This window comes from Mastigoproctus giganteus, chromosome 3 (assembly GCF_048544385.1).
Source record: "Mastigoproctus giganteus isolate SK-2022 chromosome 3, ASM4854438v1, whole genome shotgun sequence".
Taxonomy (NCBI): Eukaryota; Metazoa; Arthropoda; class Arachnida; order Uropygi; family Thelyphonidae; genus Mastigoproctus; species Mastigoproctus giganteus.
This window is the reverse complement of record NC_143577.1, coordinates 257,578,617-257,593,468: the sequence shown is the minus strand read 5'-3', so window position 1 is coordinate 257,593,468 and position 14,852 is coordinate 257,578,617. Positions and strand designations below refer to the sequence as shown.

Here is a 14,852-nt window from a genome sequence, read left to right as displayed (position 1 = left end):
GGAAGTTATGTAGTCCTCAACATATTACAGAATTTGTAAAAAATGTGCTTATTCTGAAGTGAAACTCAGTGACCAAAATAAACAATGGGCTCCACATAAAGTTTGGCGAACTTGTGTTGAAGCACTGAGATTTGGAAAAAGGGAAAAATAAGGCTCTACATGCCTGGAAACATTAAGTCTAGCCTTCAACTGTTTTCACAGCATGAACTCAATGATCTGGTAAGAGATTTAAATTTTCCGAACGAATCTGCAGAACTCCTTGCTACTAGACTTAAGTCAAAAAATCTTCTAGCACAGACAGAGAGAACGAAAACTAGTCCCCTACTTTTCTGAGGACTGTTCTATGGTTAGGCTTGACTTATTTTACTTTTGGCCCTACTGATATCTTGGATCCCGTTATTATTAATTCAGGATGTGTAAACTTCTCTTTCTACAAAAAAATGTATTGAAGCTCGTTTTACGACTGCTTGTGCGCTACCTCAAATGACACCAGATGTGGACTCTTTTATGAAATATTTTACAGACTGAGACCCGAAATTCGAGAGCGAAATCCCCATTCACTAGATTTAAGAAGGGGGTTAAACGCATAATTTTCGAATAAACGGCACAAAATACGGGATGGAACAGTTGCCATTGAAGAAAAACTTCGATGGAAGGTTGCTTGTTTGTTTGGTTAAGCGTCAAAACAACTAAGGCTCTCTATCTATCCAATAGTTTGCTCGAATTTCGTACATTCTCCGATAGGTTTGTCTTATTTGCGGGATAAAACTATGCAACCCTCGACCGACACCGAAAAGGCAGGAAGTAAAGGAATTATTACTATTCTAGACACAAATTAAATGTCTGAAGCCGCTGTTTCTAAGAAAAAAGCAAGATTTATTCTCTTTCTCTTTCTTCTTCTTTTAGCAAGAGCGAATCAGACATCGACCCGTTCACCGGAACCTTTTGCGAAGAACGCGAACCTCCGTCCATCATGGGTCCCACATGTGCTCACTACACTGCTATGGAGTTCAAGAGGAAGAAGGATTGCGATCGCCACTTCCCCACTCACGAGGATGGCAGCTATCCTAAGGGTGAGTTGCCCAATCATCAGCTCCCTTGATTGCGAGGGTCACCAGCTATTTTAGCAAATGAAATTTGTTTCTTTAAAAATGTCTTTGACCATGTGTAGTTACTTTAAATTTTCTTTTCTTTGTCCGAGTCCCAAGACAGTGCCTGATTTCCCAGTCATCAATGAACCAATAGGACCCAGACTGTTCCCCAAAATCATGTTCCGGTTGCAACTGATGTGGATTTTCCGAATTTTGTCTGTGACTAATTAGCCACGTCCTGAGTTCAATTTTTCAAATCACGTAGCATATGTGCAAGATCCCATTGGGTGCTGTATCTTTAAAGATGGTCGCTTAATTTTGAAATATTTTGTTATTTTTACTGGACTTCACAAAGCCTGTTCAAAGCCAAAATTTTAAAAAAAGGCTCTTTGTATGCAGGAGTGAAATCCAGAATTTCACCAACATCAGCTTTCCTCATTCGTTCATCCAAATAAAACATCCTTTTTGGTATTCGAGAAATTAATTTTTTTTAATTGTCTTTTTTGATTTCTCTTTCAGAACAATGGAGCGCAATTCGTAATTCTGGAGGGTTAGCAGGTATGATCTGCAGGACTTCAGAACTGAAGAAGGTCCCCGAAAATCCCTTTAAAATAAACTCGTAAGTATCATTTATTTACCCCCCCCCCATTAAACCCAAGTAATGATTACTCAAAAGAAACTACAGAATTGTAAAAGTCGCTATGTCGCTGTTCTGGTTTTATTTACTGAACTATAACGCGCAATCATCAAATTATTTTTCTTAAAATGAAATAAATGATCTTACAAAAATATATGGCATAAATCACATTAATCGTCCGAATTGCGAATAATATTTAGATTAAAACGATAGAGAAGAATAAAAATATTGTATTCCTAAGTAATGAAACTTATTTGAATGTCTTATTATTAGTATTAGTAATGGCCGCATGGTGCAAGAAAGCCTATGGCTTATGCTGCACCAGCCAAAAAAAAAAAAAAAAAAGAAAAAAAAAACGAATAAAACTATGATAAAAAAATATAATAAATAAATAAATAATAATGATTAATAAAAGAAAAGGAAATTAAACCTATCATCCCTGACCCGAAGGTACTATCCAGATGACCTTTGAATTTCCCCAAACTGTCAGCCTCTAACACCCATGTAGATAACTTATTCCAATAATTTATAACCGGCTGGCTAAAATAAAACTTCCTGCAGTCCAATCTAAACATTTCCCCCGGCGTAACTTGAAATTATGGCCCCTAGTTCTAGAATCATTTATAACAGTGAAAATTTCCTCCATATGCTTTATGCCTCTCAGAGCCTTTGCCCGACCTATTAGGCCTTTAACACATCTCTTTAGCGTTCAACCCCAACCAGAGATTTCCTAACAGCAATCCCATTAAGCATTAATGTCAAACGCAAAAAAAAAAAATTTTTTTTTTGTCCTAGCCACTGAAATCCCAGGAAACTAGGTGGCAGGACCTGCCAGAGCAATTTGTTGTGATACTGGATACACCTGGCTAGCCTCCACGTGGCAAGGTATGGGCAACGTCGGGCCCCACTAGGGGCCTGGAGGCCAATAAGCCGGACAAACAATGGGCACAACACATCACACTGCACAGACACGACCCACACACTTTCAAGTCCCTGGCTTGACAGTGTACTGTCCTCGATACAGCGAAACACACGCGGAAATGGGAGAAATCCCAGGTGCCGTCTGACACGAACATACCTTATACTTTAGAGCCTTAAAAGGTACCTTGTTTCAAGCAGTGTAACCCAAATATTTGAAGTCATATGGACGAAATTTTTCCTATCTCACCAGGCGAGTTACCCGTCTTTGGATCCTTTCAAGAAGAACAAGGTCTTTGTTTAGGTGCAGTCTCCATACTTGAACACAGTATTCCAAGTGTGGTCTAACAATAGCCTTATATAATGGGATTATATAAGGCTATTACCGATTGTTCTCTACTAGCGATTGTTTTCGATAAATCATCGATAGGACAAGATGGGCCCTCCTTGCAACAATGCTGGGAGAACTTCATATCTGACCGTATCGTAACAACCAAGTCCCTTTCCTCCACTACCGGCTTTAGTTCAACTCCTCCAAATGTATAAGTTACTTTGGGGTTACTGTTCTCCAGGTACAATACTTTACACTTTGCTGGATTAAAGCATAGCTGCTATTTTCTGACCATCCCTGAAGTATACTTAGGTTACAATGAAGAAGGTCTCCTTGGCGGTGATCATTAAGTACTCTACCAATCTTTATATCATCTGCAAATTTAGACATCACGCCCTCTATCCCTTCATCGATGTCATTTATGAAAATCAAAAATAACAGTGGTCCTAATAATCATTGGGGAACCTAGCTTCTTACATTAACCCCATCTAAGGAATAACCAATTATCACAACCCTCTGCCTCCTGCCCTGAAGCCATCCTGCTATCCATCTGAGGATTTTCCCTGTGATTCCAACCTGTTCTAACTTATAAAGTAACCAAATAAACAATGTCGAAATTATTCTAAAGTCCAGACCTTGAGTGACCCTGTCAAAATAGCTAACCAGATTAGTTAAACATGATTTTCCCTTTACAAAACCATGCTGAGTATTCTTTAGAATTCCATTTCTATCTAAATGATCCTGAATTCCAACTTTGATCATTGTTTCCATGATTTTCCCTACTACTGAAGTTAGACTAACCAGCCGGTAAATTCCCACCTCACTCTTAGAACCTCCCTTATGTATTGTAGTTATTGTTATTATTCATGTGTTGTTGTGCGAACACCAGGGTTTCCCCCCATTAGCCGTTATTGTACTTCTTGTGTTGAAGCTTGCGCCAAAACCGGCCATTTATATGTAGTGTGTGGGTGTGTAAATGTTATGATGTGTTATGTTGTCGGCTGGTACCTGGCTCTTAGCAGGTGGAAAGTGGCAACACCTAATCACCACGTCCCAGCCCCATTCCCACCACTTGGAGGAGGCCAGGATCTACTATCATCTTGCTGATCCATACCAGGGTAAAACCCCAGCATAAATCAAATTTATTGAATGAAGGAAAATTGGATACAGTGGGAATAGTATAGGATGGTAGGGGAAGGAAAGTATAGAAAAGCGGAGGATCCAACAGATGGATCCGCCAAAGAAACGGAAGTTATGGAAGAACAAAGATCGAAGACATAGGAGGAAAAATACACATCTTTCAGGAGAAATTTTTCTTGAGAAATCCCATCCCGACATAGGAACAGCAGCATTCGAAAATCTTTTTCAGCAAGCCGCAATCGTGGAAAAAAATCATCCCACAACCACTTCCAGTCAGGATCAGCAACTTAAAGTTATCTCCATGGTTCCATCCTCTTGAGGGAATGAAGAAGAAGGTTGATGTAGCACATGAGACCAGAGTTAGCAAGGTAATTTCCTCTTCCTGGTCCATACTTTTGAAGAAATACAAAAGGAAGAAGAAATCTTTATTGTACAGTAAAGATACAATATATGCCCGCCACGGTCAGGAGCTTGACAAGGTTATCGGGTTATATAAAAACAGGTATTACAAATAAATGAGAATTAAACCATGCATTAAAATAAATTAAAACGTGGTATTAAAACATATTATGGATCAATTAATGTCCAAATGTATGGATCCAAATATGTGGATCAATTAATATCCAAATATGAGTATGTACATAGTTCTGAGGCAGACAATACACCAAGGTATACATGTGCATTGATACAAAGTAATTAGAAAGCACATGTGGACATGTGGACATGTGTGTGTATAGGTAGGGTGGCTCCTAGAACGTCCGTTCAAATCCACCTCGTTTCTTTGTACGTTGAACAGACTCTGCAAAACAGGCCAGCGTGTAGTAGTGCAATGTTCGTGTAGTTTAATGCATGTTATGTTGTTGTGTTATGCTGACCTCTTAGCTACCGAGAAGCAGCTATCACCAGGAAGGCTGCTTCTAGATACTCGTCCACACCACGGGAAGGTGGGCCAGTTCCAGTAGATGGGACGCATAAGGTCTCAGGTTATGAGACAACAAAAAAAAAAAAAAAAAAACCCTCTGGGGGCCCAATCCAGAGCTTAAAAAAAAAAAAAAAAAAAAAAAAAATAATAATAATAATAATAAATAACACACGTGTATATATATATATATATATATATAAAATAATAATAAAAAATAAATAAATAAAATAAAAAAAAAATAATAATAAATAATAATAAAAAAATAAATAAAAAATAAATAAAAAAAAAAAAAAATAAATAAATAAATAAATAAATTAAAAAAATAATAAAAAAAAAATAATAATAATAATAAATAAATAAAATCCTCCTCATCATCACCAATAGTCTCTTGGGCATTCTGGACCCACTTCAGTATTCTTTTCAACACACTATTCTGGTTCAACTGTTTAACAGGCGTTTCCTCAGTTCAAAGGCTCCCTTTGCAAAATCCTGGAATAATTGAAATACACTCCTATTAGATACAAACACCTCTTCCCGACCTAACTCATTTTCAGCAATGATTTCCCTGATTATTTCCCTGACATTATCGTAAATTGTACACACATATAATATATGGTGCCAACTTTCACTCTCACCACAAAAACAGAGATCTGTATCCGAAAGACCCAACTGAAATAATTTCGCTTTCATCGAGCCGTGACCTGTTAGTAAAAATGATGTTTGTAAACTTGGCGTAAACCAACTTCGAACTGTTCTGTCACTTAAAAAGGTAACATCCGGAATAAATTTCTTTGTCACTCGACCAGTAGATACAGTGTCCCATCTTGTTTGCCACAAGTTAACAATCTCGTTTAAACATCTTCTCTTCTTCCTCTTAATGTCAGAATTTATGTCAACTTCTATGCCAACAAGTCTAGTAGATATTTTCTTCTTAATGCCATAGCACAGCCCTCGATAAGCCACGAACAAATCCAAAGGGACTGCCCCAGCCATCACTTGAAGTGCAGTCGTAGCTACAGTTCTACATACCCTTAATATACTGAGAAGCATCGTTCTTTGTAGTGAGTTTAATTTAGCCTGAAATCTAACAAGAGCCACTCTGTGAGACCAAACTCCCGCTGCATATGTAACCATAGGCAGAAACACCACCTTATAATATAAAAATAAAGTTTTATTGGACACACCCCAATCTCCTCTTGATACTCTTATAATATAGCCGGCAAATTTCCTAATCTTGCTATGTAGATGTGTTATATGCGCATAATAAGACAACTTGTGATCAATAATGAGCCCCAAGTATTTAGTTTCAGAAACCATAGTCAACTGTCTCCCATTTAATTTTATTTGCGGCGGTCGTCCCAAATCAAGTTTGGTTTTAAAAAGCATCATTTTGGTCTTTTGGGGGCTAATGGTAAGCTTAAATCCTTGTGCCCAGGTATTAATATCATTTATTACACGGTTTGCATTTTGCTCCAAATCGTGTCGTGATCGACCTGCCACAATTAATGTGACATCATCAGCAAAAGCTATCACGTGACAATTTACTTGTGGTCGAACCAGCCAGTTCTGTAACACTAAATTCCAAATAGAAGGACCTAATACAGAGCCCTGAGGGCAACCTCGCGTGATTTGTCTTTGAAGGAGAAAATGTTTAGACCTTACAGTCACATATCTCTCAGAAAAATAACTCCTGAACAGACTGTATAACTGCTTAGAACACTCAGCACGACACAGTTGAGAAAGAGCTGCCTCCCACCATACTGAGTCAAACGCACCTTCAAAATCTATATATATAGCAAGTTCATATTTTGAATCAGAGTTTGAAATGTATGTATGAAAGTCCAGAAGAGCATCCTCGCACGATTTCCCCGGTGTAAAACCATACTGATTAGGTGTAATCATGTCATGGCGTTCTAACAATTCTTGTAAACGTATTGCCATTAACCTCTCTAACACTTTCCCCAGATTAGCCAACAAAGCAATTGGACGGTACGACTTAGGCTCAATTAAAGGTTTCCCAGGCTTCCTAATTAGCCTCAATAAAGCAATCTTCCATTTCAATGGAAACAGTCCTTCCTCTAGGCACTTATTATATAACAAAAGTAACATGTTAGGTATTAACATGTAGCAGGTATTAACATGTATTAACATGGAGGATCCAACAGATGGATCCGCCAAAGAAACGGAAGTTATGGAAGAACAAAGATCGAAGACATAGGAGGAAAAATACACATCTTTCAGGAGAAATTTTTCTTGAGAAATCCCATCCCGACATAGGAACAGCAGCATTCGAAAATCTTTTTCAGCAAGCCGCAATCGTGGAAAAAAATCATCCCACAACCACTTCCAGTCAGGATCAGCAACTTAAAGTTATCTCCATGGTTCCATCCTCTTGAGGGAATGAAGAAGAAGGTTGATGTAGCACATGAGACCAGAGTTAGCAAGGTAATTTCCTCTTCCTGGTCCATACTTTTGAAGAAATACAAAAGGAAGAAGAAATCTTTATTGTACAGTAAAGATACAATATATGCCCGCCACGGTCAGGAGCTTGACAAGGTTATCGGGTTATATAAAAACAGGTATTACAAATAAATGAGAATTAAACCATGCATTAAAATAAATTAAAACGTGGTATTAAAACATATTATGGATCAATTAATGTCCAAATGTATGGATCCAAATATGTGGATCAATTAATATCCAAATATGAGTATGTACATAGTTCTGAGGCAGACAATACACCAAGGTATACATGTGCATTGATACAAAGTAATTAGAAAGCACATATATACTCATACATGTGGGAAGTTGATGGTCTTCAAGAAACCAACAATGATACGGAGTAGAGTTTAGTCCTGAATCCATCAGTCGCAGGTTCAACAATGACACAGCACTGAGTTTAAGATGTGTCGCACAAACGTCAAGATTAAACTTGTTATTCAGTTCATCAGATTTCATCCAGTGAGCTACTTCACCAATAAAATCCCAGGATGACAACAGTTAGGAACTTCACATCCAAGGGCACTTCCTAATTCATTTTCTAATTCATTTTTCCTAATTCATTCCTAACTCTAATCCAATCACTTCCTAATTCATTTCACAAATATACGTGGTCTCAATTCTAAACTCAACGATGTCCATTTCCACTTGCAATCTGCCAAACCCCATGTACTTTTTCTGACTGAATCTCAGTTATCGGTTGATTCAACTACTGCTCATATAAGATGCCCAAATTATTCGCTGTATGATTTCTTTCGCCTCAAAGGTGGTACTTGTGCACATGTCCGTTCTGATATTCCGTGTCAGAGACTTGGCAATTTGGAATCTTCTCTCTTTGATCTCCTCTGGCTTAAAATCTCTCTGCCTCATTGTGTCAAATTCACCTGTTGTCTCTACCGTTCTCCCAACTCCACTAATCACTTGGAGCTCTTTGACTTCCTCTCTTTGCAACTTGACTTTCTCCAGTCCAACTTTCCTAACAGTGAGGTAATTTTCATTGGTGATTTTAATGTTCACAACTCCAGCTGGCTTCCGTTTTCTAGTCACACCGACCCAGCAGGTCGTGATGCTGGGGCTTGTGCAATTACTAATGGCCTAGCACAGATTGTTCATTTACCTACAAGAATACCGGACAATCCTAATCATACAGCCAATACGCTTGATCTTTTTCTCACAAACAACCCTTCTAAGTACAAGGTTGAAGTGAGAGGTCCTTTAGGCACTTCAGATCACAACTTGGTGATTGTCTCTTCTCCAATGGAACCTTTATCTCATGGCTATTCCCAATCTCGTGTTGTTTGGCATTACAAGAATGCAAAATGGGATGACCTGCGAGACTTCTTTTCTTCTTTTCCATGGTCGGATTACTGTTTCAAAACTTCCGATGTCAACATTTGCTCAGATCGTGTCAGTGAAATTATTCTTGCAGGAATGGAATCCTTTAACCCACACTCCACTTTAAAATCTCGTCCTTTATCTAAACCTTGGTTTTCCAATAAATTTGCTAAGGCTATTCAAGAGAAGAATGTTGCATATTGTAATTGGCTTGTTTCTAATCCTTCAGTTTCATTTTCTGCTTACACCAAAGCTTGCAACAATTATAAAGCAGTTATTAATCAGTCCAAACTAGAATTTGACCAGGCTAAGAGTAGAAAAGGCTCCTTGCCTTAATGGTAGCCGAGCATTCTGGCCTCTTGCCAAAGCTATTGGCCGCAACTTTTGTCCATCTCTGCTCACACCTCTGTCCAAACCAGATTGTTCTGTTGTCACTTCAGCCAAGGATAAAGGTGACCTGTTAGCATCCCATTTTTCTTCCAGCTCATGCATTAATGATCTTGGCAAAACACCTCCCACCATTCCCAACACACTCCATTCAATGCCTCCTGTGGTCTTCCGTCAAAAGGATATCAGAAGGATTTTGATGAATCTTGATACTAAGAAAGCTCCAGGTCCTGATGGTATTTCTCCACTTGTTCTCAAAGCCTGTGCTCCTGAACTTACTCCTATTCTTTGCCACCTTTTTTCACTTTCTTATTCCAAAGGTGTTTTTCCTTCTGCTTGGAAATTTGCTCATATCCAGCCAGTTCCTAAAAAGGGTGACATATCCCTCCCATCCAATTATCGTCCCATTGCAATTACTTCTACTCTTTCTAAAGTAATGGAGAAATCAATTAACCGCCAACTGTTAAACTACCTAGAAACCTTCCGTCTGATCATCGACCGCCAGTATGGATTCCGTCAGTGTCGATCCACTGGTGATATTGTGGCTTATATTACCCATTTATGGACTAATTCAGTGGAAAGGTTCAGTGAAACACAAGTAGTTGCTCTTGACATCTCAAAGGCTTTTGATCGTGTTTGGCATAAAGGTCTTCTAAACAAGCTTCCATCTTATGGTTTGCCGACTGTTTTTAGTAATTGGTTATCCAGTTTTCTCTCTGATTGCTCACTGAGGGTGATGGTAGATGGCTCTCTGTCTTCTAACTTCTCCACTAATGCCGGTGTCCCCCAAGGTTCAGTTCTTTCCCCCACTCTTTTCCTCTTGTATATCAATGACCTTCTTCCATTGACTGGAAATCCTATCCATAGTTTTGCCGATGATAGCACATTGCATTCCACTTTCCATTTTGAGAAACCTTGTCCTGCTCAATCAGCTTCAATTTTTCGAAAGTATGCTACATTCCTTAAATGCCGATCTTCAGGTAATTCTTCAATGGGGCAAAGACAACTTAGTTGATTTCAACCCTTCTAAAACTCTGTCTTGTCTTATATCTCGCAAAAAAAGATTCCTCTGCTCCTATGCTTATCTTTAGTGACACTCCGATTTCTAGGCAAAATGATATATCTCTTTTGGGGATTACCCTGACTTCTAATCCCTCTTGGCACAAGCACATTACAAATATTGCTTCCTCTGCATCTAAAAAACTTGGTTTTCTCTCTTTTACTTTTCTTCCAAACAGCTGCTCACTCTGTATAAATCGCAAATCCGCCCTGCCATGGAACATTGTTCCCACATCTGGGGTGGTGCCCCCAAAACCTCTCTCAGGCTTCTTGATTCCATTCAGAAGAGGGCAATTAGGTTAATTAATGACTCATCTCTAACTGAGTCCCTCCACTCGCTCTCTCATAGACGTACTGTTTCTGGTGCATGCCTCTTCTACAGATACTTCCATGGGCACTCTTCTTCTGAATTGTCTTCTATACTTTCCGTCCTCTCTTCCAAAACAGTCCGAATACGTACCAGTCAACATCCCTTAACTGCCCAACCTCAAACTCGCCGAACCAACTTTTCATCTTCCTCATTTATTCATTCAAATGCCGTTTTCTGGAATAACCTTCCTTTATTCGTATTTCCTGAAAATTACAGTCTACAGAAGTTCAAGTCCAATGTCAACAAATATCTTCTTTCGTTTTCTCATCTCCAACCCAAGCACGGTACTATAGGTTCTAATATCTCTCGTGTTTGGGATTCACATAAAAAAAAAAAAAAAAAAAAAAAAGAAATGAATACCTTATATACAGTTTATATTCAAAAATAGAAGTCAATCAACAAAGTTTATCCAAACAAGTTTTTAGTTTGGGTGAAATTTTAAAACGTCAAGAAATAAAGTTTACCTAACGATACGACATAACAGAGATCTGTGGCATAACAACGAGTAAATTTCCGTCTAACCATCAATCACTTCTAAGTGACAGAATCCAACGTGTCAATCACTAGCTAATTAGCCGTAAGAGACGGTCTCAGTTCAATTCTTCTCTGGAAGGTACGTATAGCGAATAAGTTGAATGCCTTAAAAGCATCTAAGGTTCAAATCAACAGTGCCTTATTATCATTAGAAAAGACATCTGTGGTTAACTGCAGTTAATTTCTAAAATCGCTGTATAGGTGGCAATCCTCAAGAATCTGATCAACTTCTTCCTCGAGCCCACAAATACATACAATTAGCAGACAATCCTAGTTTCCTATTCAAGATCCCATGTCCAGTTAGTAAATAAGATCCATACGAACCAGGAAAAAACCAAAGGAAATCACTTTTCTTGAAATTGGAGACACATTGGCACTTTTCCAATCAAACGGTTTCACTCCTGATTTCAGTGATGCTCTCATAATTAGCCTCAATGGTTCAATGCATTCACTTGCTGCCTCCCTTAAGATTATAGGGTATATTCCATCAACTCCAGGAGCCTTACTGGTCTGTACTCTCGAAAGTTTTTTCATTAAACAAACATGTGAAATTTCAACATCATTAATTACATTTTTTTTTCAACTTCACTCCCACAATTTCCCATTGATATAAAGGTTTTTTATTCCGCAAATATCGATGTAAAGTAACTTCAGTTCATCTGCAACTTCAGCTGGGATATCTAATTCTATCCCAAGTCCATTACATAAGGGTCCGATTTGGTTTGTTCTCTTCTTTGCATTTGTATATATGTGAAGAATTCTTTATCCCCTTCTTTGATCTCTTTGCCAGCGATTTCTGATTATCTGCCTTTGCCAGCCTGACCTTTTCTGTGGCTCCATTATTTCAGATCAATTTGTATCTGTTCTACGCTTCAGTACTTCTTATTGCTCTGTAACCTTTCCATGCCACCTTTTTCTGCTCAAGTAATGTGGCAACTTCACTATTCATCCAACTTGGAACCCTCCTCATGAAGTATTTTTTTAATGGTATATACGCATTCAAGGCATCTGCGATTAATGTTTTAAAAGCGTACCACAGTTCAATTGTATTCGCTCTCTGTGAGATATCTACCCAGTTAATAGGGGCCATGTAGTACCTTAAGGCATCGTAATTTCCTTTTCTGAAATTAAAACCCATTCCTTTGCCTTTAACTACTGCTCTCTCTCTCTCTCTCTCTCTCTCTCTCTCTCTCTCTCTCTCTCTCTCTCTTTCTCTCTCTTCATCGTCCACCGTAGAACTCCATGATGAATTCCTGCTATTGGTTCCTGTACTGTCAGCCCTATTATATCATCTGGTTCATGGGGGATGATGCAGTCTAGACTATTATTTTCCCTAGTACTTTCCCTGACATGTCTCATAAAATGGCAATCATCTAGTTGATTTAAAAATTGTCCCCCACGTGGAGTTTACTTCCCATTTCCTCCAATCAATTAGAGGCAAATTAAAATCACCCATAATAAGACATTGATGCTTATTATGGGTGATTTCGCCTATTCATTTGCATGTAAAGGCTCTCATCATAATCTTCGCAACCTTTGTTTCCAACTATCTCACCATACAGATTCTATACTAGCATGCGAAACATCTGAATCCGGGAAAGCTTTCGTCGCGCTCAGGCTGCTTTTGATAAGAAGCATGACCCCACCATCCCTTCTATCTTCTCTATCCTTCCAAAATGCATTATACATACCGTAGGAGCCGCAATAGCCTCAATAGGAGCTGCCGACCCACCAGAGTCCCATTGCTAACACTACCTCACATGACTCTACGCCTCAACTGGGCGAAAGAACATCAGCACTGGACCTTGGATGATTAGAGACGGGCCCGATGAGTCCCATTTTCAGTTATTTTTAGCGGACGGGAGAGTGCGTATCTGACGGAAACCGCACGAAGCTATGCACCCGTCATGTCAAAACAAGGAATTCTTCAGGCAGGCAGACGGTCGGTAACGGTCTGGGGCGTGTTAAACTGGCACACGTTGGGACCTCTGGTACGTATAGATGCATCTCTGAACGGTTCGGGTTACGTGTCCATCCTTGCACACCATCTGCATCCCTTCATTGGTCATCGTGCACCCACAGGACAATGGACTCTTCCAGCAGGACAATGCGCCTCCCCACAGAGCAGTGGTGACTAGAACATGGTTCGAAGAGCACTCCGCAGATTTTACCATAGCCTCCCCGTTCACCGGACATGAACCCTGTGGAGCATCTTAGGGATGCTGTGGAAAGGTCTGTTCGAGCTTTGTATCCTCCACCCAGGAATGCAACGTCATTATGGACAGCGGTGCAGCAAGCATGGATGGAAATACCTGCGGGACGCTTTCTTGAACTAGCGGACTCCATGCCTCGCCGTGTGACTGCTGTTATCCCGTTATTAAGTAGGTATCCCATGATTTCTGTCCACTCAGTGTTCTTCGGTTTCAATGGGAAGTGGAGAAATAATTTTAGTATTGAAGTCACCTCCATAAACGCGCTACAAAACATAATTATCAAAGTTTTCAACTGAAATCCAAGAATCAGCAATGAGTTTAACTCCGATTGGTTGTATCTTAAAGTCAAATCAGACAATTCATTTTACTGTTGTCACCAAAATTCCCCGTTAACTTTCCCAGAAGTCTTTATTGAATACAAAAAAAAAAAAAAAAAAATATATATATATATATATATATACGTTCATAGCAGCATTGCCAAATCAACGGCAAAAAATGATCCACCAATGAAATATTGAAGGCTTTTGAAACTCACACAGGCTTAAGTGATTAACGTGGAAATCCAAAGCATTTTTTGGTGTAGTCAAAACACCCCCCACCTTGCGCTTTTCAATCACTTGACACGTAGTAAGAAAATCAGAGGCGACACAATTTTTCTTCAATATGAACCTAAATGACATTCTCTCCATAAATTTAAATTCGATATTTTCTCATTCACTGCGCTTCTTTGTTTAAGTGTTTATTTCTGCCAAAGATTTTTCTACTTAATGACCCACAGATGCTCTTTTCCTTCGCTTCTTTCATGTATTGTGATTTTTTTGTTGTTGTTTTGCAGGAAATTGGTCGATTGCGACAAAATACAACCTCTCGACCTAACGCCATGGAAAGCCTGCTAAGATCCGCAGAAGTAGTCCAAAGAATCCTTAAAGTGAGGAGTGGAACGAGTCCGATGAGAAGGAATATTCTTCAACTGAAGATAACAAATAGAAAAAAATTACGTTAACAATAATAAAAGTATTATCATACAATTAAATGTTTGTTTTATTTGGCAAGAGGGAAACAGCACATATGAAATGTATAAAAGTCGCGCGCGCATGATATGCCGAATTGAAAAAAAAAAAAAAAAAACGTCACACGTGGCCACAAGACACCTACTGAGTATTTCCTACTGCTGCATCTCATACCGTTTGTCTCATCAAACTCATTATTTCTCCAACTGTCTTTGTAAATGAACCGGGTGGTTCATTTACAAAGACAGTTGGAGAAATAATGAATGAATACGTATGAAGGAAGGTTGTTCCAGAAAACGGCAGTTGAATGAATGAACGAGGAAGATGAAAAGTTGGTTCTGTGGGTTTGAAGTTGGACATTAAATGGATGTTGGCTGGACGTGTTCGAACTGTTTTGAAAGAGATA

General features: G+C 38.9%; 1 protein-coding gene across 1 annotated transcript in view; it reads left to right on the top strand.

Annotated features, from left to right (window-relative positions):
* The window catches only part of LOC150089096 (salivary peroxidase/catechol oxidase-like), a 52,338-nt gene extending 37,961 nt beyond the window's left edge, over positions 1-14,377 (top strand). Inside the window, exons 11-13 of the mRNA XM_090369814.1 lie at positions 907-1,073; positions 1,611-1,710; positions 14,272-14,377. Of these exons, the coding sequence (XP_090225940.1) occupies positions 907-1,073; positions 1,611-1,710; positions 14,272-14,332 (328 nt within the window). The 3' untranslated portion in view covers positions 14,333-14,377. The remainder of the gene's footprint in view (positions 1-906; positions 1,074-1,610; positions 1,711-14,271) is intronic.
* The last annotated feature ends 475 nt before the right edge of the window (positions 14,378-14,852 follow it).